Source organism: Sparus aurata, chromosome 17, assembly GCF_900880675.1.
Source record: "Sparus aurata chromosome 17, fSpaAur1.1, whole genome shotgun sequence".
Classification (NCBI taxonomy): Eukaryota; Metazoa; Chordata; class Actinopteri; order Spariformes; family Sparidae; genus Sparus; species Sparus aurata.
The window spans coordinates 24,407,030-24,434,653 of record NC_044203.1 but is presented as its reverse complement, the minus strand read 5'-3'; the positions used below and the strand labels follow the sequence as shown (position 1 = coordinate 24,434,653).

Genomic DNA, 27,624 nt, shown 5'->3' with positions numbered 1-27,624 from the left:
GTGAGTCTCGACAAAATGTCTTGTCGGTGAGTGTCATGAATCATTATTATTATTATTTTTTTTATGCTAAAAACAAGTACAGTGCTGGTATTTGAACTTTGTCAGCTTGTGTTTACAGTCCTTTAAATATTGTTTGTCAGTGTTTGATTTGCACTTTGGTGTTACTATTTAACACCAGTGTTTGTCGACTGCCTCTGCACCAAGGCCGTAACCATGGAGTCAACATGGGGGGGACCAAACCTGCTGTGAGGTCTGAGAGTCGGCCCGCAGAACATAAAAACAAAAACTAATTGCTGCAATTCTAAAATATTCAAACACTCACTTTTACACATGGAATTAACTTTTTATTTTTTAACAATAATGTGTACTGCATTAACAAGTGATTGGAATGTTCATATAAGCTAGCGGGCGTAATATGCTCAGTGTATGGGCTGTTTTCTAGCTTATCTATGCTAGCTAGTTAACATTCTGGCGTGACTTTAGCATAACACTGGGAGACAACAACTTCTCATAAAAGTAACACTAACAAAACAAAAGAAAACAGACAAAAGCTACCACAATCAGTCATACAGCCTATGTAACGGTCACATTAAATTCTCATACTGATTGACATCGATTGTACTGTTGAGCAAACGGCTTCTGCTGGGGTACGGCAACACCACTCAGTCAAACTACACACAGGAGTTCAATACAGTGTCGTAGTATTAAAAATTGCAATTTGTTAAGTAAGGATTATGATTATATTTGCTCACTATTATTTTGGACAATGGCGCACCGTTTCCTGTAGTAGCCCATCAACTTTTGGGAATTTTCATATCATTATATCGCGCATTGGACATTTTCAGTATATTCTACTTAAAAGCTTGATATGTAAGTAGCCGGAATTCACGGTAATCTTCAAAACCATAGGGCGAGGCATAACCGCCAAATGCTGCTCATGATCGTCTTTTTCTGTAGTAATCTTTGGTTGAAGTGTGTGGTTGCTGTTAGAAAGAAGCTCAGTTAACCGTAGTGCTAAGTGGTCCGTTTAGATGTCTGCCTGGATTGTGACCTTGTATTAGTATGACCGGGGACACTACAGCCACTGTCTCCTCTTGGGTTACAAAGAGGCATTACGAGACAGGAAGGAAGGTTTGGGGCTAGCTGCTTAGCATGCTAACTTCAGAATGTTTTTGTTTTTTTTCTTATCCAGTAAATTTAATTCCCCAAAACACCCCCAACTGCATTGATACAAAAATAATACTAAAGTGTAATAATAAAACATCTGCAATGACAATGACCTAACACACCCAGACATATTGAATACAGACTGGGAGAGTTACCAGGGTATAAGTATCATTACATTTTTTCTCACAATAGGCACATTCAAATTGTCTCATGATCATATTACACCATATTCACCGAAACATGCTGCAGTGATTTGAATGATATTTGTGAAAAGTGCAACTCAAGTGCTTGAAAATAGTGCAAACCTTTCACAATTTCCCGGAGTTCAAGTGACGCCCTCAAATGACTTTCTTCTTTAATTTACAAAGATATGACACAAAGAGAGGCAGCAGATCCTCAAGGAGCAGGAGGCAGTGACTTTGAGGAAGAATTGTCTAATTCTTTGTTATATTATGTAGAAATCTATTTTATAATGTTTTAGAGGTGTGGACAGAGGAGGGAAGGAACAGAACAGCATGTACATGTAATTCCTCTAAACAGACACAATTTGATGCATTGCAACAGCCTCGCACGTTGCAACACTCAAAACGAATGACCAAATCTTGGAAACATCTTTGTTGTCACTGAGGGTGTGAGAAGAGAAACCCCACAGCGTGTGTGCATGTGTGTTTTTCGTTAGTCACACCACTGCGTTCATCCTGCAGCCTTAGTGAAGAGAAGTGAAGTGAGTTCAGTCGTGTCAGAAGGGAAGAGAAGCCAAACCAGACTCAACTGTTAGACGTACGACTCTGTGAGGAGGAGAATAATGCAGACTGCAGTAGCTGGCGTTAACCACGACGAACAACACCTGCTTAGCTGTGTGTGTGTGTGTGTGTGTGTGTGTGTGTGGAGGGGGAGGATCGGGGTGGGGCTACAGCATCGACTCTCTATTTTGTAGTTTTCTCCACTTTTTCTCAGCTTTTTCTCCAGAACTTTACATATTTCTGCATATTTACATCACTCAACACTAACATGGCTCACAGTTCACAGTCTAATGAGGAGGATGTGTTTACAACCGCCACACTGTAGATCTCATAAATGCAGATACCTCTTCGGAAAAGCTCTTGTTGGTAAATATGATTTGCAAGTTAAATGTAGATTTTCCCTGTTTGCTTCACAGCTGGTAAAATGTTAGATCAGGTGTTTGTGGTACTTTTAACAACACTGCTGCAAAGTCATTCTTGACTCAAAGTTGAGTCAAGACATTGTGTTGAAGATATTACTATGGTCAATGTGAAAGTCACCTGTAAACAACAGTACTTGAGTAAAAGTCTCTATTAAAGGGGCAGTGTGTGAGAATTTCAGATTGTACCATTCAAATATGTAATTATCTACAGAATGTGAAGAAAGAAGAGTTTTGATGTCATATCACAGACATCTTTTCACTCTTCTGCACACATATCTACTGAAGTTAGCATGCTAACCAGTTAGCCTAGGCCTTTCCTTTTTCATAATACTCCAAGCCTCCAGTCCGGACTGCTAGCTGCAGCTACCGTTAGCAGCAGTTAGCTGTAACTTTGGCGAAATGCTGCCCCCAGGTGGCCAATACTTACCAAGTTCACATTTAAATGTTTTTATTAACAATCAAAACACATTTTCTGTTACTTAAATGTGCTATATTTAAGAATTTTTGTTCAAAACATTAAAAAAATAACAAATATTATTAGCAGAATATGAAGAAATAACAGTTTTGACGTAATGACTGGGTATTGTGTTGCAGAGATATTAACTGAGGTTAGCATGCTAACAAGCTAGCAACTTCCCATCCTCATTCTCACTTCTCCAGTGTTTCTAGCTCCCTGCTAGCTGCACGGCTAACAGAGCTAACTAGCAAATGGCAGCTTCGGGTAACAGCAGTTAGCAACTACTGGTGATATGCTGCCCCCTATATGTTTTGAGTATATATACAACAGGCGGCCAATTGGTATATATTGCACCTTTATCTATTGGAGAAAAGAATCAGTGTTTTTTTTTTGTTAACTCTGATTGCCAATAAATACATCAAATTAAAATTGTGCTACTTTAGCTCTGATGCAGCATGTAATCTGCAAAGTAACTAGTAACTAAAGTGATCTAATAAATGTAGTGGACTGGACGTATAAGGTAGCAGGAAATCTTAGTCAAGTAAAGTACAAGTACCTCAAATTTGTACTTGATTACAGTAATTGAGTTAATGCTACATCACTTGTGAGCCTTCCTGATGGTGCAAGTAGAATTATGTTACATTATGCATTAGGCAAATGTCTCTTGCAGCTGTGGATTAAAATGAAAACACACTGGTTTAACATTATCAGCCTCATGTCTTCAGTCGGTTGCTTCAGTTGTCTGATAATGAGCACACAGTTGCAAATGGTTCACCAGCTGAAAGCAGCTCTCACGCACACGAAGCGGTGCATATATATAGAGAGGGGGAAGGTGTAACTGCAAATAAGGAAGTGTTCTCCGACTTTGACCTTTGTGCGTTACATTCACACACACACACACACACACACACACACACACACACACACACACAGACACACACCTGGAAGTAAAGAACAAACAGACAGCTACAGTAACAGGCAGGTGGGCAGACTGAGGGGAAAAGCTTTGCAGATAGCTGACTGAGAGGCTCCGTTTGTAGTTTTTGGGGGATTTTTTGATTAACCAGGGTTGACTTACTGGACAGACACTCTCGCTCGCGATTCACTGATGGATCGAGCAGTTTGAACCATCAAGACCAGTGTGATGGAACGTCAGAGGGCAAGTTCCCAGACTTTAAACCCACTGTGATCTTAATAATAATGAGTTTCTGTTTTGGTTGTCTTTTAAAAAAAAAAAAGATCTCTCTCTGTTGGAGGAATTCCAGCCTGTCGGCTATTTTGGTTCCTGTCTTGTTGCTTTCACTATTTTGTGAAAGGAGACGTAAAAAGGAAGGAAGGGGAGAGCTTAAGCAGAGAGAGGAGGAGGAGGAGAGAGAGAGAGACGTATACAGCCGCAGCGTCTCTGCGGACGTCAGTTGTTTTCAGAGGCAGCTGAGAAGCGTAAGTGTTTACCTTCTTTCCTATTGGGACGGAGAGAGGCTGGATAGGAGGGGGATTGGGTGGAGGGAAGCGTAGAAGGAGAGGAGGAGGAAAGTGCGGGTAGTTTGAGGGATGATTTGTGTTCCAGAGAGTTTTGTCATTAGATGGATGCGTGTAAGTGGCAGACTGTGTGTGAAAGAGCAAAAAAAAACCATGAGAATGAAAGTGAGTTACCGTCTATCTGAGCGAGTGTGCAGCTGTAAATTGGGGAAGTGTTGAGGAACTGGCTGTTTCTTTTTTTGAAATCAGAGATAAAGAATACTTGTGCACATGTGCAGGTAGATGTGACTCTCTTCTTCTTCTCTTCTTCTTCTCTTTGGTCCCAGAAGAAGTGAAAAGGCAACATGGTTCGGTGAGTCAAGCCCCCCGACGGACGGTCTAATGCTCCGCTCGACTCTTGCTGTGTTCTCTGTGTTTTGTGCAAGGCGTGATGACAACTTCTCTCTTTCCATTCCTCCTTCTCTGTCTTTCCCCAGCTGTCGACGCATCCTGCTCTGTTCCTCTATCATGTGATTAAATGTCTGTTTAAGTGTGTCATGACTGACTTGTGAATACAGTGGTTGAGTGAGAAACACTGTATTTATATCTCCAGGCTCTTCAGAGGTTTCCTCTCAAGGTTCCCTTCACCTTGGCTCGATGAGACTTTCCTTCTGTGTATGAACGTTTGTCGTATAAAAGCTCTCTTGCGATGACCCAAAGTCAGTCAAAGAGGAAACAGATATTTAACTGCACACACAACCTTACTGTCAGAACAAGGGCATGTACAGGGTTCCCTGTGCGTAAATGTGTTAAGCCACGAGATTTCAAGCTTTTAATTGAACAACTGAATGGTTCAACTGTGAAGAATGAGTTCAACTGTCTATTTTTGAGTACAAGCTGAATGAAGACAAAGATTTTTCTTTTTCAAAAGCAGCAGGCTCTTTTGCAGGAAAGCCGCTGTGATGAGAAATTGTTAACTGAACATGCGGATGGTATTTCTGTATATGAGTGGCTTCTAGTGCTGCTACTAACTTCATTATTTTCAGTGTCGGTTATTTTCTCGATTCATCGCTGAACTGTCAATCAGTATTTCCGACAACCCCAAAGATATTCAGTTTAACGTCACAGGGGAGGAAACAAACCAGAAAATGTTCATATTTAATAGGTTGGAATCAGATAATTCAAAGAAGAAATTACTTGAACTCATAAATAGATTGTCCAAATAGTTGCTGATTAATCTCTTGAGTCATTGATTAGTTGTTTGTCTTTAAAATCATCAGAAAATGGTGAAAAATGTAGATTAATGTTTCCCAGAGCTCATGTTGATGTCCTTAAATGTCTTGTTTCGTCCACAAACCCGAAATTTTCAGTTAACTGTCATAGAGTAAAAAAAACTCTTTAACCTCTTAATAAACTGGCGTCAGATAATGTTAACTTTTTGCCCTTAAACAAATGAATCTATTAAAATAGTTGGTAATTTACTTGATAGTCGACGACTAATAGTTTCAAAGTTGCAAACTGTAGAAAAAAAAAAAGTCTTCAGATGTTTTTGGGTTAGCTCAGAGGTTGTGGGCCAAGCTCGACCTCAAGACACTTTTTCCACCCTCAACGTGCTCCAGGAAATGATAAAATAGCAGATATTCAGTCCGAACTGTTGCAATTATGTTACGCTGAGCTGCTGAATCCAAGCTGAAGCTTCACGGCACTTGCTTGTGGTTGAGTTACTCAGGTGAACGGTGTAATGTGAGGATTGTTGTCACTATTGCTTATTAAAAGTGGGACTTAATTGGCTGAGCGGTGAAGGTGTCGACAAATGTTTCTATACAAAGGGTTCATTTGCAGAAATATACATCTTCGTTTTGATTAATTCTCCTAAATCATGATTCTTTCTAATCAAATCAATCCAACGGGCGTTGCTTTACCAATTTAAGACTGACTTTTCTTTGTTTTTGCACATTAACTCTTCACATACGATTAAAATAATGTGGTTTAAAGCAAAGTATTTATAGTTTTTATAATGAAAAATAATCAACCAACTAGTGGTTTAATCTAAAAAGAATGACACATTTTCATCACAAGTTAATTTTACTATATGTATATAAATAATTGATAAGATTATAATAAGTCGACAAAACTGAGGTGGGACCTTTGCTGCTGTGTGAAAAAAACTTTTATTAACAAACTAGATCTCTTTTAAAAGACTGAATGTTTTTGCACGTGTACTTTATATTTAGACTATAAAACATAGTGAATGTTGTGAGGAAACAGTACTGGCCGTGTATGTATGTGTCAATAAAAGCATATTTATTTGTATGTATCTGATACAAGTCTTATCTTCTGTGTGTGTGTGTGTGTGTGTGTGTGTGTGTGTGTGTTCGCTCGCTGCAGTCACATTCACAATGTTTGTTGGGTGTATTTTGACTTTATGCACATGTGTGCTGATTGCAGGTGGTTCCACAGAGACATCACAGGCCTGCAGGCCGAGGAAATGCTGAAGACTCGAGGCATCCACGGCAGCTTTTTGGCTCGACCCAGCAAGAAAAATGTGGGAGATTTCTCCCTGTCTGTCAGGTAATAATGTCTCCAAAAACACTCTTCTTACTCCACAGCTGGGAGGAATACTTACTTATGTTTCCTTTAAAACTGTGCTGTAAGCTCACCCACGTTCATTATTCACTTACAAAGCCTCAAACCATAAATGACAAGGAATTTAGCTTAAATGTTATATAAAGAACCAGATCACCTGTAGCACCTTTACTGCATGTCTTTAAAGTCATCTGCCGCCTTTAAAAGTTTATTACAAAGCTGTGTTACAACTTGGGGATTAAGAGATGTGCTGATGATGTAAATACTCTGTGAGGACGTAAATCCAACTTTCCACTGCTCTGTGTGCGTAAGCCAGAGTCACACCTCTTATTTATAAATGTGATGTTGATACATTCATCTGTGCAGATAAGAGTGTGATGATGTATTTCTCTTTAAGGTTTCAAATTAGAATGACGTAAAAATACTCCTACAAATGAGTGGAATAATTCAACTTTAACGCTGAATATAGTGAGAATTCTGACGGCGTAAAGAATAATACTCTCTCGCTTTAATTGGATTTGACTGATGAGAGGTTTTCATGTTTGTTTGTGTGGTTTTATTGATGTAAAGCTTACGAGCCTGAACGTTGTATACTGACCACAGTATTGTGGTCTGTGCTTCAAATGGGTTAACGTTTAAATTCATGTTAATGTGCTGCAGCAGTACTGAAGAAGTTAGGTTCATCGTTTATATCTCCATTTATATCATTAGCAGTATCTCTCATTGTGATGCTAAAGCTTCACAGAGATATTTGGGTCCCATGTATGTAAGTGTTCAGTACATTTATGAGAAATTCTGTTCCTGTGTTAGCGTTCCTGTTCAGAGGGGAACTCTGAATGCTTGAACGTATGAGATAATTAAGTTATTGATCGAGGCAAAAGCAGGCTGTAGGTGTACGGGGAAAAAGTTGTAATTTTTCTGAACAACTGACCTGCACAGAAGCAGCATTTCATACTCACACTACCCCTCCAGCAGGCCTTCTGTCCGTTCTGAGAGGTTTCTCTCGTTGTTCTCGTGTTCACGTTTTCTACGTACCAAAGACAAACTTATCAGGTAGACTGGACTCTTTCGACTGTATGAATGAGATGAGGTCATTTTGTGACGCTGGCTTGAAAAAAGCCCTAAAAATCAACTTTGGCGCTCACAGAAAAGTCCTCTTATTCATTGTGGGCAGAGCACGGACGTGTTTCAGCCAGAAGCGATCATCATTATTGATCATCTGCAGTGGTGGAAAGAGTGCTGAAAGTCTGCACTCAGATATGAGCACAGTTACATCGCTAAAATGCTACTAAATTACAAGTAAAACTAGTGTTATTACAACAATACTTACACATTCGTCTTCTCAAACCCTACTCAGAGTATTAGTTACTTTTCAACCCTTCATGTTTAATGCATTATAAATTCAGTCATTCATTCTTCCTTCAAATTTTCAGTCTGAAGATGCTCACTGGTCACAGTCACCTCTTCAAACATGCGCCTGCTGCAGAGTTTTGTGTTTTTGCCTGTACTCAATTATGATTTTAATGTAACTTGCTGGCTAACATGGTGTCATGCATACTTAAGTACGAGTACAGTACTGAAAAAAAAGGACTTTCAGTAATTTGAGTAGATATAATTAGTTACTTCCACCCCTGATCATCACAGCTGTTGTCGGCCTCTAGCTGGAGCATGTGTGTTGTTTTGAAGGAGACCTGTTCTCTGGAGTTTAGTTTATTTGTTGTCCTTGCTGCTACAGCGCACCCATACCATTGTTAAAGTTTTGAAGCAGTGTGTTATATTTATTAATGCCTCAGACCTTGAAAATATTTCAAAATAACGAACCTGGCAGGTTTGCAGATGTTTCTCTTTATCTCAGTTTTGCTGTTCTGACTGTATGTTGGATTATCAGACAGTTTGACTTCTTCTCAAAACTGTTTCCATCAAAACCATGATTCAAAAATTGACTGTACTCTAAAACAGACAAGAAACCCGTTACCTTAGTTGTACGAGCTGAAAGGTTTTTAAAAACTACTTTACTTGTTAATAGGTTTCCTCGATTTCACAGTGTAGGAATCAACAAAATCAGAGAAGCTTTTTTATTAAGCTGATAAAAGCCAGAGACTCACTGTACTGACGGTCTCGCATGATGGAGACCACAGAGAACGTGCCGATAAATGTGCAGAAGTGTGCCAGATAAATATAGCTACTTTATATAGAGCATACAGTACACGGACAGGGTTCAGCTGCAGGATCTGTGAAGAGCAAATCAGGCTCTGTGAGGATCTGATTAGCGGAACATTTCTCGCTGTTTTTATAACTTTTGAGGCAATAAAAAGGTCCATAAAAATATTATTGTTCAGTTGTAACTCCTAAAATAGAGATGTTCCTCTTTAGTTTTTCATCAAGGACAAACTTGTGTGACCTGTCCCGTTTTTTTTTTAATCTCCTCAGGGTGGGCGAGATGGTGACCCACATCCGGATCCAGAACACAGGAGACTTCTACGACCTGTACGGCGGGGAGAAGTTCGCCACCCTGTCAGAGCTGGTGGATTACTACACAGCGGAGAACGGCATCCTGCAGGACAAGGACGGCACCGTCATCGAGCTCAAATACCCCCTGAACTCCTCCGACCCCACCACAGAGAGGTGTGTGAGCTCTTACTTCAACTTTCCGGGCTCAGTGCCGGTTAACGTGGCCCAAACTCACCGGCTGCCTCCACCTTCGCTCTCAGCTTCAGAGTGTTATGGTTTGATTAGGCGGTTCAGTCAGCGACGGTCAGCTGTGATGTTTATTTACTTGTGGTAATAAGTGCCACTGTAGGTTTAATATTCCGTGTTTTTATATTTTCCTCTGGTCTAGAGGCATTTTTGTCAGAATTTGAGTCAGTAAAAACAAACACCCACACTCCAGACAACAAGACAGACAGCCGCCGACACTTCGTTCCTACATCAGCTTCTCTGCTCCAGCTGCTGGGTTACATGCTGTCAGGGTCAACTGTATCATATGTTCAGTACATCTACTCTGAACTTTACTGAACCATTACTGGACTTTTCTCGATAGTTCTATTTTGTGACACTTTTACTCAGTTTCATAACAGATGGAAATATTTTTGTAATACAAGATTTTAGCTGCGACCAGCAGTTCTATAGCTCATTCTGTCTGTCAGTCGGTTGTTATCATTAATGTATTTAGACCAATGGAGCAGCAGAGACTTCCCCCGACTTCCTGGTTCATCGCGTGGCTAACTTGAATAGAGATAAGATGACTTAATCTTGTGGCTTTTCTAGACTTTCCAAATTGTATTGGACAGACATGCTCAAATTATGATAATTATGATGATGATATGATATCAGACGAGTCATTGAGCAGAGGGTTGTGACAGTTGTGGAAACGTTTCAGTTTCTTGTAGACGTTTCACCTCTCATCCAAGAAGCTACTTAAGTTCTAACTAACTAGAGGGGAGGTGCAGGCTTTTATACCCTGCTTGGGAGTGTCCGAACAGAGCCGTTAAGGACACGTGTGAGCGCTGAGTTTCAGAGTCATTAGTGCCACTTGTGGGTTGTTGACCCAGCCGTCCTTCATGTGGGTTGCCAGGGCTAGGTTAGCCCAGGTGTGAATGGTTGTTGAGCTATCTAGGTAGGTGGTAAGTAGTGTTGTAATCTATGACACTACTTGCCACCGACCTACAATGCAGTTCATGCCTGGGCTCACCTAGCCCTAACCACCCACATGAAGGACCGTCACCAACATGCAACATTTTTTACCCCATCCAGACATGTTGAAAGACATAAAAAGTGCATGGAATAAAAATCACGACATTTGATAAGGTTTTTCTATTACTGCATGTTCTCCTTCTCCCTCATTGGAAAATCCCAAATGTATGAAATGCAAATACTCTTCATTTCACCGCTTTAACTAATAAGCACAGGATGTAGCTGCTGCCTTGCTTAAAAGCTCACGTCTTAGATGCATATTAGACCACATGCTGTGATGGCACAAATTCATGCACGTACATCCACATGTTGAAAGTGACCACAGAGAAACTTTCCACCATCAGCACCTGAGTGTGAAAACAACTTTCTGGTGTGTTCACATGCACACCCATCGCTCTGCTCACTGAAGGCCAAACATCACAGTGATGTAGCTTCAGGTAAAACATGAAGGCAGGGTGTAACTTTTTCCATAATCCAGCAAGCATTCACACATGAAACTAGCAAAAACTGATCAACAGTTAGACAATACTGCATGAAATTTAAACTCCTCATTAAGAATATATATCAGAAACATTTACTTCCCTTCATGTTTCCCTTTTTTATATAAATCGGAAAACGAGACAATTATTAGTTGTTGTGATCAGTGATTCAAGATCTTTTCAAGCATTCTGCCAAATCAGGTGTTGTCTGACATACCTGCCGGAGCAAGTCCAGTGATCCGAGAGGCTTGATGGGAAGATTCTAGAAATGATCTATGCAACCTCCTCCCACTTGATTACTAATCTCCGAAAAGTAGAGGCAAAAGAGCGTTTCCACATTCAATAAAGAAGTCGACTTATTTTCTGTGTGTGACGGCCGTACTTTCTCGGTGCCTTGCAGACTAAAATTGAGCATTTAACATGAGATAAAAATAGCAGCATGTTGGGAAGTTCTCTTGTGTCTCTACATTGTAACACGGCTCTTTACTCCACACATGCAGAGAGTAGCTTGAATTAGAAATATTTGATAGTCTTCCCTCTCCACATTTCCTCATTAATTAAGATTTGCCAGATTTTACTGTATTTTTTTGGGCTCCATTTCTAAACAAACATTAGCTTAATTTGTGCTCTATTAGCGGAGCGGAGAGAACGTGCACAGAGTCACAGTATTTAAACTTGGACAGACAGTCCAGCAGCACTTAACTCAAATGAATCATCCACAGTCTTGTGTAGGCAACAGAGAGAGACAGCCGGGGTCTTCTTTTTCATTCCACGTTACAATCCGCTCACACGTAGCCTTAAAAAAGTGCAAATGTAAATTTCTGTAGGTTGACATAGAGCCTCTTCAATCACTCTTTGGCTTTTTATTTTTCACTGACAGTGGCTGTCATTATCTTGCATGCATCTCTATTAGCTAAATTTAGCTGTCAGATAACTTTACAGATAATTTCCCAATGTATGCATTAGCGTGCAGAGCCCTGCCACATTAAAGACTCCTCTAGACTGTTGACGAGATAAAAATCGTGAAAGCTATTTAAAGTTACAAGTAGATTTCATATTTGTGTTTGTATTTAAAAAAAAATCCTCCCAGCTGGAAACATCATGCAACTGTAGGCTCCTTCAAGTAGGTTAATGTCCAACTGGTACTGATAAATAACCCTTTTATGAGTCAAGGAGGGCACTACTTTCTATCGTGTGTGTGTGTGTGTGTGTGTGTGTGTGTGTGTGTGAGACTGTGTACTTTACCCTAGCTGGAAGCTCTACCCTCTGCCCCCCCTTCTGTCAGTTGTCTAACTTCCCTTTTGTTGCTGCGGTTGGAAACTTTAAGTTTTGACACTTTTGAAAGCAATGGCCAGACCATGCTCGTCTTCCTCTATTGCACACTCCATCATGTTCTTGCTCACTCGCTGTCTTCCTCATCTCACCCAGCCTCTCTCTAATCGCCCGATCTCTCCCTGTCACCTCGGCAGGTCAACGTGCACCTGTTTCTCATACTTCTGCCATCTTATCTCTTCTCAGAAGAGACGATGATGATTGTCGTTTAAAACTTGTCCACTCACTGAAGTAATTCCTCTGAACAGTTTCTGCAGATTTGCACGGCCTGTACCTTTTTTTTTTTTTTTTTTTTTTTTTTGCTGCAGATGCTTCATGCAGCTATTTTTAAAAAGATATATATAAGAAATATATATATAAAAAAAACGTCAGGTGGAGTCCAATTACAGCATAAACTGTGATTTGACAAGCATGTAAATCAAAGAACGAAATTGCCAAAAGGCATAAAGAGAGCAGACATTGTGTGCGGTGGAGGGTGGGGAGGTGTAGGGGGAGTTATCTGTGGATCTTACATATCGAAAAGGGGAGGGAGGGAGGGAAGGGGGGCCTGAGGCTAAAAATACTTTGTCCTCTTCAGCCACGAAATCTGTCATCAGAAAATTTTCCGACCACAAAGCAGGAAGTTTCGAAGAAGAAATCGAGAACAGTGCCTAAAATTAAGTCACAGCCCAGCAAGACCGAGTGTGCAAATTCACTAATTCACACACACATGCTCACACACACACACACATACACACATGCACACACACACACACACTTATACATACAGACAGAGCATGGCGACGGACAAAAATAAGACCTGCATCTAATATCAACATCTGTACATGCTGTTTTTAACTGTCCGCCATAATGCACCTCATGCTGCTGTGGCTTTTCTATTTCTGCTCACTGTATTGTGCTCAAAACAGTCTAGCGTACCACATCAGTGACTGACTGACGACCGCTTAGTCCTGAATAGACGCTGCAGTAACGGTGCTCTGCTCTCGTACAGTGAGTAGGAGGCAGAGAAAAGAAAAGTGAAGTTGGTTTATTTGTGTTTCCTTATAATGTCCATGTGACAGACAATGTGCATCGGACAGAGGACGTATTTGTGTTTTTGCAAGTCACAGCAGTTGAACCGTGACCAGAAGAAAATGCAACATATATTTAGTGCATTAATAAAACAAAAACATTGTAACTGTCACATAGGTTGCACCACAAACCGTCAGCAGAGATGTGGACTGTCAGAGTCCGTGTGGCTCAGGCTCAAACTGACTCGAGTCCCTGTTCTGATGACTTGACAGACACTCGGATGAAACTTTATTGTTAAAGGAGACATATTATGCTCATTTTCAGGTTCATGATCTTATTTTGGGTTACTATTAGAGTAGGTTAACATGCTTTAATAAATAAAAAATAAAACGTTTATTATTTTTCAATAACTTAATAAATAAGCTGCACTCAGAGGAAAACAAGGTCCCCAGAACACTGTTTTTCCTTTAAGTTCAGTTTGTTTATTCAGTCATGGAAACAAAGAGTGTTTATTTTATTTGTTTAGGCATAAAAATCTCATTCAATTAAGATCTTTATCTTCTGATTAAAATTTCTTCCCCAAAACTACAAACTGCACCTTTAACCAATGGCTACCCTAACCCAAGAAACAGTTGACTTGGGACTTGCTCGACACTCGGCCCAAATGACTTGAGTCTCACGTCTGACCCACTGGTGCCTCTTGTGTTTTAGGTGGTATCACGGTCACCTGTCCGGGCCAAACGCAGAGAAGCTGCTGCTGGCGCGAGACGAGCCGGACACCTTCCTGGTCAGAGAGTCGCTGTCCAAACCTGGAGACTTTGTCCTGTCGGTCCTCACCAATGAGAAGAGCAAAACCGGAGGAAAGAGGGTCTCCCACATCAAGATCATGTGTCAGGTGCCTTGCTCGTCCGTCTGTGTGCGTTTCAGTGTGTGACCATGTGTGTCTGGGACATGGAAGGGGAGGCGTTCATGAAACTAGAGGTGGTTTTGGTCAGTGTTTTGGTGTTTTGTTTTAAAAAGGAGTCTCAGGAACAGATTCTCACATGCTGAGGGGTATTCCCAAAGTTGTGTTGTGCTCTACGAAATAGGTTTAAAGTCTCATTTCCCCTGTCTTATGCAATAAAAGACTGTTGCTCAAATGTCAGCACAGCACAGTTTTATTTCCGAGTAAAACCAGATTTGTGAAGAGCCGCTATCTTGCCATTAGTTAATATAGTCACTGTGAACGGCTGCTAATAAAAGTCGCAGTGCAGAAACGGGTCACATCGCCGTCTCTCTAACTCATTTTCATAGTCGCCACTCATCGTCAGAGGCCTTTGCATTTTATTTCCAGCGGCAGCTCAACATCCGTCAGGTTTCATTTAAAAGGGACACATTGTTTTTGTGCAGCAGATTAATGTCAGATTAGTGGAAGGCTCACAAACGCCTTTTCATGCGCACGTGGCAAAGATCAGCAGAGTTTCCTCCGCTCTGAACTGCAGTCTGTTAACTACTGCTGGTACCAGATGAATGTGAACACAACACATGGTGTCATTTATGTGATTAAAGGATATGTACAAATTATTTTACAAAGTCTTTGATTAAAGTGCCCTTGTTTTTCATTGTTTGCATGATTGCCTCCCAGCTGGTCCCTCCCTATTTACAAAATGTGTTCTTTTATTATTACACAATTTGTCAAGACCAACATGTATCCAGAAAGATATATTGCTGTGTTTTTCGTGTGTTCTCAGAATGACCGGTATACGGTGGGAGGGCAGGACATGTTCGACACGCTGACGGACCTGGTGGAGTACTACAAGCGCAAAGGCATCGAGGAGATCTCTGGGAACTGGGTGTATTTCAAACAGGTGAACTCTTTTATTTTGTCCTAATGATGGAGACAAAACAGGTCAGACCTTGAAACATGTCTGACAAAGTGAATGTCAGAGGGCTGTGAAAAGGTGTGTGGATTATTTGAAAAGACGAGCAGCCCACAGAGAGGAAATATTACTCACATCTCGGAGCATGTCTTTAAGTGATGACTGATGATGATGACGGTGTTGTCTAATACACTCACTGGATCGTCTTTCATCTCTATTATAAGGTTTTTCCTTCCTCACTGACTCTCTTTCTGTCCCGGCAGCCGTATTACTCCACCAGAGTGAATGCAGCAGACATCGACAGCAGAGTGAGACAGCTGGATCAGACCTTGCAGCAGCAGCAGGAGGCCGAGGGAGAGAAGAGCAAGGCGGGCTTCTGGGAGGAGTTCGACGTAAGATTTGACCTGGTTATTTTTCAACATGACCGGCTCGTACCACCTGAGGTTTAAGAACCACGGGGGCTGTCCTGAAGTGGGGAAAAAGTTAATTATACATTTGACTTCTTACTACACATTGACTGAAGTGTGTGAAAGCCTTTAATGCTCCAGAGTAACTTCCTTACTGTGGGAAGAACTAGAGGTAGTATACCACCATCTTGTGGTGAAGGTACACACTAGTTCCAAATAACACTTAGTTCACACTAAGGAGAGAAACCAAATTAATTTAACTTTCTAAAAAAAATGACTCTTTGCGTGGAAGTAAATGGAAAAACTACAGTTGCAGAGTTTAAATGAAATACAGTTCAGGCGGTGGTGACGCGGGGCTGCGACTCATGATTGGGATGATTTTCATAATTGATTTATCTGATGATTATTTTCTCAATCATTTGGTCTATAAAATGCAGCAGTGGAAGAATAAGTACTTCCGATTGTTTACCTAAAGATGCAATTTGTAGATTTATGAGTCTCATTCCCAGCTCATCAAAAAGTTACGACCCGACCTACAATCCCAGAGCGTCAGTTTTTGACAAGTTTGAGACTCAAAAATGAACTTTTCTTACAAACAGCACCTTTAAGTAAAAATAAAAATACCACAGTATAAAAGGGCTTTGTTTCAGGTCCAACATCCAAAATCTGAAGTACAAGAGTATTACCATTAAATAAGCTACTTAAAGTACCAAAAATAAAAGTGCTCATTATGCAAAGTGGCCCATTTCAGAAAAAATATATCACATGTTATGAAATTATAATTTTGGATGTGTTGATGTGTTCATCACTTTAATAATGCAGCTGTTTTATTCACTTTATATATTGCTGGGTGGCTTTATCCATCAAAATCCATCAAAATGTATTAGTTGATTTATATTTTGTAATTAATACTGAAAGTTCAGATAGATACTAATACTGTCAAATAAATGTAGTGGAGTAAAAAGTGCAATATTTCCCTCTGAGCTGTAGTGGAATAGTAGAAGAAAGTAGCAGAAAATAGAAGTCCAACTAAAGTCAAGTAAAAAACATTTTTGTTGTTTTTTTTGTTCTGTTTGTTTTTATTTTTAAAGGGGATGTTTAATGAAATAACATTTTGGGGCTGGAGAAACATCAGCTGAGAAAATGCACACAGTCACAACAGTTTAAGAGATAATTCAAAGTGGCCCTCATATGTCGAGTCAAATAAATGTACTTAGTTACTTTCTACCTTTGATAGAATGTCAGAACATTTAGAAAAATGGCAATCCCAGTTTCCCAGGGCTCAGTGTGACATCTTTAGACTTCTCATTTTGTCTTACTGTAAGATATTCACTTATTAATAAAAGAAAATGAAGAGAAGGGCGACAAACTGACTCAAGAAGGTTTGGCATTTTTGCATCAACTGTTTATTAAAACAGTAACCATTTAATTTTCTTTCAATCAACTCACGATTAACTGTCTCATGTCTAGGGAAACACTGAGATCTTGTACCCTTTTGTGACGTTTTATCAGTAGCTGCACCACAGAGTCATAGTTGGATTGACAGATTTTATTACTTCCTGTTCGAGGAGAACTGTATACCCCTTGGATACCGTGTGTCCCTGTATACTGGCATGTAGTCTGACAGTGGGTGTAAACCAGTCGTCTCTCTCCTGCAGGCTCTCCAAAAGATGGAGGCAAAGGTGAAGAAGAGCCGAGAGGAGGGCCAGAGACCTGAGAATAAGAGCAAAAACAGATACAAGAATATTCTTCCCTGTGAGTTTTTAAATCTTCTCAGTATCATTATTCACTCAAAAAAACAAATCTTATGAGTAAATCCACATTTTGACAGTACCGACTATTAACCACACACTCTTGTTTTCCTTCACTCCTCAAGTCAATGACACCAGGGTCATCCTGAAGAATGCCGATCCTGATGTTGTGGGTTCAGATTACATCAACGCCAACTATGTCAGAGTGAGTGTCCCCGAGTCACTGTCCTCATAGTTACAAACAAACTGTCATGTATCCTGTTCTCCATCATTCGCGGTGTTTTGAGTGTGTGTGTGTGTGTGTGTGTGTGTGTGTGTCCGTAGAACACTCTGTGGGAGTCCGGAAATCAGAAAGTTTACATCGCCTGCCAGGGCTGCCTAGCAACAACTATCAACGACTTCTGGCAGATGGTGTGGCAGGAGAACACGAGGGTGATCGTCATGACAACAAGGGAGGTGGAGAAAGGACGGGTCAGTGTCAAGACGACAAAAGAAACTGTCAAAAATGCCCCCACACTCGAAACTTTCACTGAGATTTGGTGCCACAGTATATAATTAAAATGGATTTAGTCTTGGCTTCATATGGTTCCATTGTTTCCTCATAGAGAAACCCTTTTCTCTGTGTCTCCTCTGTTTTTTTACCCATAATTATAATAGTTTAATTGTTCCATGTCCTCAGTGAGGTCACTGTGTTAGCTTCCCTGAAGGTCACTTTGGTTTCTTAGTTACAGTTTTTATATTGTTGTTGTTTCAATGTGAAGTCCTTTGAGAATGAAAGTGTAAATAATGATCGTATTAATCAATAAATCAGTGTCGACTAGATCTTGGATTCAAATAGTTCACGCAGCGTTTGACTTTCATAAAATTCAGTGGAGTTTACTTGAGTTAACTTCATGCAATTATAATAAACATACTAACAATTAACCATATTATACTGAAATACACAAAATACCTAAAATCTCAGTAAATACAGGACGTCTACAGGTCCCCAAATTGTCTTCAAATGTTTTAAATTCAATTTTGAATTGCCCAAAAAAAACTTAAAACTTACATCTGCAGAGAACCATATAGGTCATGCTTTCATACTTATAGGCAAAGGTTGAATAAGAAAGAGAGGATTTGGTAAAGAATCTGTTGTTTCATAATTATCTTGACATGTCATAAAAAAAACATTACATGTACGTGTCTGACACCTGCAAACACCCTCAAATACAGTTTATTGTTTAAAAAATACACAAGATGCCATAAAATATGAGAGATGTGACAGAAACGACATACTATTTAGGGCACGAGATTGCAATTGAGAAGTAAAGTTTTAATTGATTTTTTTCTTTATTTTTATGCAGAATAAATGTGTGCCGTACTGGGCCGACAACCAGAGCACCAAGGAGGCCGGTCCGTACCTGGTGTCCTGCACCTCAGAGAGGGAAGCTACTGATTACAAAGTACGAGTTCTGGAGATCACTCCTGTGGATGAGGTAACCTCCAAACACCGGCCTCTCTCCTCTCTGTGTATGTGTTATTATTACTATTACTGTGACTACTATTATTGTAATATTTTCTCTTTCGCAGCCAAAACGAAGTCGCACCATCTGGCACTACCAGTACATGAGCTGGCCCGACCACGGCGTCCCTCAGGAGCCGGGTGGTGTCCTCAGCTTCCTCAACCAAGTGAACGCTAAGCAGGCTGAATATCCTGATTCTGGACCCATGATCATCCACTGCAGGTACCGGACAGCTGCAGGGCGGAGACCCGACATAATGAGTGTGGGGCCCCAGAGCTGAACGCCACAGGGATCGTTGATATTTTTCATTTGCGTCAGAGTGAATTAGTAGCGGCACCTCAGCATGAATCTCCTAGGAGCAGATTCAAACTGTGACGGTGATTTTCAGAGCATTGATTGCAATATTAGGGCTGCAACTGATGATCATTTTCATTGATTAATTTGTTGACCACTTTTTAAAAAAATGATATTTCACTCACAGCTAAAACTCAAGAATATTCTCTTTCGATATTATATTGAGAAAATCGGAATATCCTCATCTGAAAGACATCTGAAAAACGCCACATCACTGCCTTTACCATGCTACCATGTATTTCATTGTGAGGTGATAACGCTTGAAGGTTTAAGATTAAAATTATCCTAGTTTCAGGATTTAGATTAGTTTCAGCCGAACAAAAGGTTTTGAGTCGACCGGCAGATTATCCTTTCGGAATTTTGCCCGTGTGACGTGAGGGATACTGAGGCCGCTTATGCTTTTTTAAAACTTGTTGTTTGAATGATTATACGACACTTGTATAAGTATTTTGGTATGTTAGTTTGTTCACAAACATGTTTGACATGTGACCCCTTAACCACCTCTCGTGACAGGCGGCAAGTCTCAGAGCCACGAGCAGGGTGGTGTTCCTTTCTGACTTTATTGTATCATTCGGTTTCAGTGGCCTAAAGCTATATAACTACCAGGTATTTTTATACTAAAAAGCACAAAGTAGATCCCCTTGAGGAGTCTTGTTCAAACAGCTACCATCATTGCTTGAAGTCTCTTCTCTTATCCATTTGTCTTTGCAGGAAAATAGTTTTAAGCCTGGTCAACGTGTCATGAAATTGATTTATGATTGATTTATTAGAAATGTTGTCTAGAACACAATACCTTGGTGGTCCTCTTACATTTCCTCCTTACATTTTTTCTCTTAATACTTTGGTTTATCGACTAAATACCTGCAGATATGACAGCTCTACTTTTTTTTGGCTTGGTTGTTTTGTTTATCTTTTAGCAATAATATCATCATCTTAAAACACTAAATCAAGGTAATCAACATGTTAAAACATACCTGCTAAACATCAGCATGCTAGTGTTGGGTCTGTTTGTAAAAACAATCAGACGCACAACAATAAGAAAGACTGTGCTCTTTCTGTAACAAATGGGTCTTTTGTAGCCTAAGTTGATGTTTAAAGGTGCACGATGAAGTTTTGGGGAAAACAATATATCTGACTTTTATCTTACCTGTTTTTTTTTAAGCCTAAACAAACCAAATAAACAAACTCTCTTTGTTTTCATGACTGAATAAACAAACTGACCTTAAAGGACAACACGGTTTCATACTGTGTTACGTTGTATATATTTGGCGGACCCTGCCACCTTTTGAGCTTCAAACAGTGTTCTGGGGACCTTATCTTAACAGCTTGTTTATTCAGTTACGGAAGAAAATTAATATCTCTGAACTGTAACGTTAACCTACAATTTCACTGAAACAAGTCAGCTAAACATGTCTAATGTAACCTTTAGCTGAATAACATTAACATTTCAACACACATCAATAACGACCAGTACTGTAACTCCAACAGTATAATAATATACAAAAAACACTCTGATTTGTGCTCCTCCGATCGGATAGACTATGAAGTCATGTGTTGTCACTGTGAGCATACTAGCATTAGGGTTTAGCATTTAGATCAGCCTCACAGAGTTGCTAGCATGGCTGTGGACTTTTAGTGGCGTTATTAAATAAACTGTAAACTGATGTATCAACTTTGTTCTTCTGTGATCACTTGCAGCGCTGGGATTGGTCGAACAGGCACCATTGTGGTGATTGACATGATCCTCGAGACCATTGACACTATAGGTACATTTTTATATTTACATTTATTGATTATTTTCCATTTTCCTCACATCACCTCCATTCACTGCCCTCCTATCTCACTTCCCTCTGCAGGTCTGGACTGTGATATCGACATCCCAAAATACATCCAGATGGTGCGAGAGCAGCGCTCTGGTATGGTGCAGACAGAGGCCCAGTACAAGTTCATCTACCTGTCTGTGTCCGAGTACATACAGACCACGAAGGCCAAAGACTGCGCCTACATGGTGAGTAACAGGGACAGGGAAATCCAGAAAGAAGATGAAGAAAGATACAGAAATTAGTCTCTTCTTGTGGGTGAAATATAGATTGATACATGAAGTGCAAACAGGAGAAAGATTAAATGAATCTGTGTCAATAGGCCTTTGCACTTATGGCTGCTGATTCGAACACCAGAGCTGATTAGTTCAATGCCAGCAGATAGGTTATCAGACAGTGGCTTGTGAAAGATGAACGTTGACCCAGAGGCAGAAAAAAAACAACCACACAGACAAAACCAGCCGCATGACCTCTCTCTTCGTTTGAATAATCAGTTGCATCCGAAATGTCTCTGTTCTCTCTTCCCCAGGAAACTGATACAGAATATGGAAATCTGCAACTCAAACACCAACCAGCGAGCAGGAAGGCCTCAAAGTGAGTGGGCGGGTGTGTCTGAGCGTCTGTGTGAACTGGATGTCCTTAAAACACTCACATGTCTCCTCTAAACCTCACACGGCCGCCCTACTTTCTTTTCCAAAACATGTCTTAGTCAGCGTCTTCAGCCTCGTGTCAGCAGTCTCATTTCGCAGAGAGGAGGAGCGGTGGGTGGAGGGAGCAGGGAGGATGTCACTGCAGCTGGACTCCAACTCCATTTTATCAATTCAGTTTTTCAGTTTTAATCTTTTGGACTACACTGCAAAATAATTATTCATTTTATGACACGATTTTATATTTATTGGAGTGTTAAAGGTGCACTATGTAGATTCAGGGAAGATTTTTTGAATTAAATATTTAGCTGATCTCTGTACTTATATTCTCCAGAATATTTCCAATAATGTTAAAACGCAGGCTTCATGTATTAGAATGAGACCATTGTTGCTGCTGGATCTGACTTAGTGATAATATACAAATCCACCTGTGACTACAGATTACAGCCAGTTATAATGAATTGGTCACCACATAACATGACAGTAATGTTAGAACACACTGTGTGTGTTTGGTGTGTGCACGGAGAAATTAAAACTCCCACGAGAGAAAACATGAATGTTTTTAGTCCTATCTAGAAATTGTGTTAAGGTGCACTTCAGCCTCTTGTGGTCCAAAGGAGTATTTCAAAAACACACACACAAAAAATATCCTGCCAAGACTTGTTTTTCACTCAGCAGCAAGTTTTTTTTTCTCCTGAAGAATTTCTTTCACTTGGTTTCACTTTAAAAAAAAAGGAGAATTTTCTCTAGGATTTTTTTTGTCACGCTTTTTTTTTCATAAACACAGGAGAGAAAACTTCTATATCTGCCCGAGTCACGTCAAATATATTTTCATCAGAAATGAAAAGTTAAATAACAATGATGACAACAACTCCAATGATCCCGGGTAATTTATATCTGTTTTGATTTTCTGGGGGCCCCTAGTGGTAGAAATGACATGATGTCCCTTTAATAAATCACATAGGTAAACAAGACATTAGATATTTTTGGACTGACACTCAGCTCATCTCTGATTAATGTCCCCCAGAGGATTTACCCTAATGACATTGGTGCTCCTCATACATTCCCTCCAATTGTTTGGTTTATAGACCAAATACCTGCAGAAGTAACAGCTCAAAAATCTTTTTGCTTCGTTGTTTTGTTTCTTTTAGCAAATATCAGTTTGTTAAAACACTAAATTAAGATGAATAAGCTCGTCTCTGATCTGTTGTCTGAATACTGTATCTGTGGCCTGTGACCCCTGTGAGCTGAGTGCTGTTATTTTTCTAATTAAGCAGTTAGAAAAGATAAAACAGCTGAGAACAATGAACTGTTCAGCCCCCCAACACTGTAAACTTTGACCCACTTGGAGCGCTGAGTAGTTGGCTGCCAGCTTTGAGTGATTTGATTCACGGTTGGTTGGTTTGTTTAAATTGTTCTGATGCTGCAGCCTTTCCACTGTCACTTCTAACAGAACTGTGTCCAATCAATGTTGGCTGTTGTATAAAAATATACAGGACGGAGGAAATCACTGATCAGCTTTTTCTGTGTCTTTTTCCAGAAACAAGGAGGACGTTTACGAGAATCTGTCCAAAGGAAAGAAGGATATGAAAAAGCAGAAGTCCGACAAGAAAAGTGGCTCAGTAAAGAAAAGATAGAAGAGGCTGAGAACGTTTTTATCGTCGTGTTGTTATATTTATGCAGGCACTCTTTTGTTAAAGATTTATATTTTAGTGGAGACCTTTTACAAAATAAAACTTGAGGTGTAAAATCAGAAGAAAGGTAAACCTGATTTGTCACATGCAAGCTTGGTTGATGCTTTTGTTGAAAATAAAGGTGGAGCATTTGTAAACACTTTGTTGTTTAATCGTCTTCATTTTAAAATGTGTAGTTATTTGAATAAAGACACCATCATATTTGTGGGATCCTTCAATAACAAGGACAGAAGCTACTTTTACATCAGCGACTTTGTTTGATCGTCTCTTCATTTTTCAGTCCTCAGGCTTCATATATTTTACAGTTAGATGCGTTTTAATAAACAGTAATGCATCAGGAGCAGGACATTATATAATGGGAAGCTCATTTTGCCAGTTAAAGAAAAAAATAAGCTGAAAACTAAACTTAATGGAAAACATATCCACACTTTAAGGTAAAGCTTATGGGATAATTCATAAATATCAGCTAAAATAAAAGGTGTAAGAATATAATTTTTGACTTTTTATCTTATAATTCTGACTATGGGACAATATATTATCAAGGCTAAGTTTTCATCAATTCATTTTCACTGTAAAAATGCTGTACTTTGTTAATACTGTGTGATGTGTCCTTTTTACGTATGTAATTTAACAAGTTTTATCTTTACTGCTGTGGTTATTTTCTTGTGACAAATGTATGTATTGTAGGTCACTTTGGACAAAAGTAGTCTGCTAAATGCCCGTAATGAAAATGTTTAATTAATCTTTTCTGTATTATCTAAAACAGAAGAACGCCGATAGGCATGTTGCAAGCTCTCATTCCCAACGCTGATTGACATATTTTTTTGTGAAAGGTTTGATTACATCGTTATTTAATCCTATCAGCATTTTGTCAGCTGCTGTTTCCAAGGTCAAGAATGAACGTTGAACCTTGGCTTTTAAGTCCATTGAGTGCTCTGAACAACAACAGCAGTAGTGTTTCACACAACTGACCAACAAAAAATGCTGATTGGTTATCTTAAAATAAAATGTGTCCATCTTTGTTAATGAGGCTTTTACGAAGCCAAAAAACAACAACCTCAAAATACAGATTGAGCTTTTAATCTTTTCACTGGGAGATGGAGTGTTACAGAATTTATGTAATATATGAGTGTGTTTTTCAAACAAAGGGATGTGAATAGTAGCGTGTCTCCCTAAATCTGAAACAGCAACACATAATACTAACTTTATTTGTAAAGCAATATAAACAGTGTTTACAAAAGTGCTTCACATGGCAAAAAAGGTGACAAAAAATAAACAACAGACCAACAAACAGGATACAGTTAAAAACAGATCAAAGCTTTACATAAATTGCAAAAAAAAAGCATAAATTGAAAATACAGAAAACTGAATCAGCACGGATGTAAAAAGGCTTTTTTTTTTTTTTTTTTTTAAATATATAAAAGAATGAATAAATTAAAATGTGCCCCTCACATTGAGATAACCCAACAGTGGGAATAACTAAATGCATTTACTTGAGTATTGTTAACAACAATGATTTTAAGCTATTTTCTATCTAGTTTATACTAAAAAACGTATAGATGTCTGATAAAAGAATACAAAAAAGATGTTATGTTGTGTATAAAGATAAAACTTTATTAATTTATTGGTGAAATTAAGAATCTAATACACATTCATGCGGGACTTTTACTTGTCCTGTCACTACTTTTACCGCTTTTCTACCACCATTTGCGGGTCTACACAGGATTATTAAATGCGGGTCAACAACCCGCTAAAAATTGCCTATTGACCCCATTTGCACTTCCCTCTGGCAACCAACAGCACCGCGATCCTCCCTGTGGCATTGGCAGGTAGTGGCACTGCAGTGGCAACCTGTGGCATGTCCGTGGCATCTCTACTTGTTTACACATCTTAATGTAACAAGTTTTGCACAATTTCTCTTTGTTTTGCACTTCTTAATATTATCTAAATATATATTAATATTTTTTCCATAGCATAAATGTGAATGTAAAATATTGTACATTTTGTACTATTCTTATTCTTAAATGTAATATCTAATATTTATATATTAAATATATATGTATATATCCCTGTTTATATTATTCTTGCATGTCTGAACTGTTGAGCGGGTGCCAGGAGATGCCACAGACATGCCACAGGTTGCCACTGCGGTGCCACTACCTGCCAGTGCCACTGGGAGGATCTCGCTGTCTCTCCCATTTGTTGTTGTTATCTGCAGCGTTACGTTGTACATCACTGACGTCAGGAATGCGCTGGAAACAGTTTAAACAGAAGATAGAAAAACAATAAACCGATTGTTACAGAAGCGTCTGTAAAACGGTGGATAAATTATTTTGAGCGTCACAACCCCCGCGAAATGACGCGCCCGTTGCACCTTCGTAATTTGAGCTATTCAGTCCAGTAACATTTGTAAAGTCTAGAAAAGTCTTATTTTATCCCCCTTGAAGTTAGCCGAGTGTTTAACCGGAAGCCGGCTCAGTCGGCGATCCAGGTATTTTCATAGCCCGGAAGTCGAGCATTTTGGTTTTAGAACATCACTGAACAGCTTTCATAGGGAATCAGCAAGGTTCCGACACCGTGTCCAGTAATTAAAGGTGCTCAATAGACTGCATCCCCAATTCCGTCTTTATTAATGCACCACCCAGGGGCGGTTCTAGGGGGGGGGCCAACAGGGGCCAGTGCCCCCACAACTCTGAGTCTGGACCCCCCTGTGGCCCCCCTGACAGGGAGTCTGCATTATTAATACAATGACAGATTTCTTGCAATAATTTTGTTCTGAAGGGAAAGGTAGAAATAAAGTGTCTCAGCAGTTTACTACCCAATCAAAATTGCTGAAATTGTAAACACTGCTTTACCTGAATGAGGGATTTATCCTTTTTTTTGGGTTGTATGTGCCCCCTAACAAAAAAGCCGGCCCCAACCTGGCCCCCCTATTAAAACTGGTCTAGAACCGCCACTGGCACCAACACCTGTCGCTGATAACGCGTCATCATTTCGCGCGGGTCTTACGTTTAGATCAGTGCCAACAGTGCTAACCCGGTGTGTATTGCAGCGTCATCTGACCCGGGTGTAAATGCAGAGTGTGCACATTCCCATTACACACAAAAGCCTGATCTAAGCGGGTTTAAGTGGGATTTTTGACCAGTGTGGGGGTATTAAAGGTGCATTACGTGGTCTTGGGGAAATACATTTTAATCAGAAGGGAAAAATCTTGATCGACATAATGTTTTATGCCTGAACAAACAAAATAAACTAACTCTTTGTTTTCATAACTGGATAAACAAACTGGCCTTAAAGGTCAACACAACTTACACTACACAATGCTACTGTTTAACTTATACATATACTTATATGTGGCGGACCCAGCCACCTTTCTAGTAGGGGTGGGCGATACTGCAAATTGTGGTATCGATCTAATACCAAGTAATTACAGGGCCAGTATTGCCGATACCAATACCGATACCGATACTGATACTTTTTACCTGAAAATTCCTGAACATTGAGTGATTTAGTACTTTTGCCTTTAATTAGTTGACCATGATTATGATAACGATAAAACACAAGACAAAGATTTTAGCCAAATAAGAAAATTATATTTAACTTAATTAAATCTATAACCTATATGCATGTAGCCTAAATAGAAATACTGATGTTCCTTCAACAGATACACAAAAGTGTTATTATATTCTGCCATATTCAAACTTCAGGTTTGAGGTAGGCTCTTTATCAATATATGTATATATTTTTGAGTTCCAGTTACAGTGAACCTGAGTGAGAGAAGTGAAGAGGGGCGCTGCGCTCACACAAACTCTGAAGAAATACGAATGCTTTGCTGAATTTATAGAAGAGAAAGTACAACAAAAATATCGATCTCATTACGCTAGTATCGATCTGATACCAATACTCACCTTGGTATCGATACTATCGATATTTGGATCGATCCGCCCACCCCTACTTTCTAGCAACAAACTTATTTTCCTCTGAGAACAGCTCATTCATTCTGAGTTTGAATTATAACGTCATTAATATTGTTAATATTACAATCTTGACTTTTAATTTATTCTCCAAAACTATATAGTGCCCCTTAAAGTAAGAAAACGTCAGTATTTCTTGCATCCCTGAGACATCCTATTGGGCTGGTAACAAACCGGCCAGCTCCCAGTATGAGCACACACACACACACACACACACACACATTCCCCTCCCACCACAGTGTTAATGACCCAAGGCACCGCCTCT

General features: G+C 39.6%; 1 protein-coding gene across 4 annotated transcripts; it reads left to right on the top strand.

The window, feature by feature from the left end:
• ptpn6 (protein tyrosine phosphatase non-receptor type 6) lies at positions 1-23,524 on the top strand. 4 transcript variants are annotated; one of them, XM_030395020.1, is made up of 15 exons: positions 1-26; positions 6,696-6,818; positions 9,264-9,458; positions 14,060-14,243; positions 15,079-15,195; positions 15,471-15,599; positions 17,273-17,369; positions 17,491-17,570; positions 17,690-17,836; positions 18,712-18,843; positions 18,938-19,092; positions 20,923-20,990; positions 21,081-21,232; positions 21,574-21,638; positions 23,232-23,524. In XM_030395020.1, the coding sequence occupies exons 1-15, from the start codon at positions 16-18 to the stop codon at positions 23,326-23,328; spliced, it is 1,752 nt and encodes a 583-aa protein (XP_030250880.1). In that variant the 5' UTR covers positions 1-15; the 3' UTR covers positions 23,329-23,524. The 4 variants fall into 4 exon arrangements, with proteins under 4 accessions (XP_030250880.1, XP_030250877.1, XP_030250878.1 ...); XM_030395018.1 differs by lacking the exon at positions 1-26 and adding exons at positions 3,791-4,229; positions 4,598-4,620 and having other exon boundaries at positions 20,923-21,232; XM_030395019.1 differs by lacking the exon at positions 1-26 and adding exons at positions 3,791-4,229; positions 4,595-4,620 and having other exon boundaries at positions 20,923-21,232.
• The last annotated feature ends 4,100 nt before the right edge of the window (positions 23,525-27,624 follow it).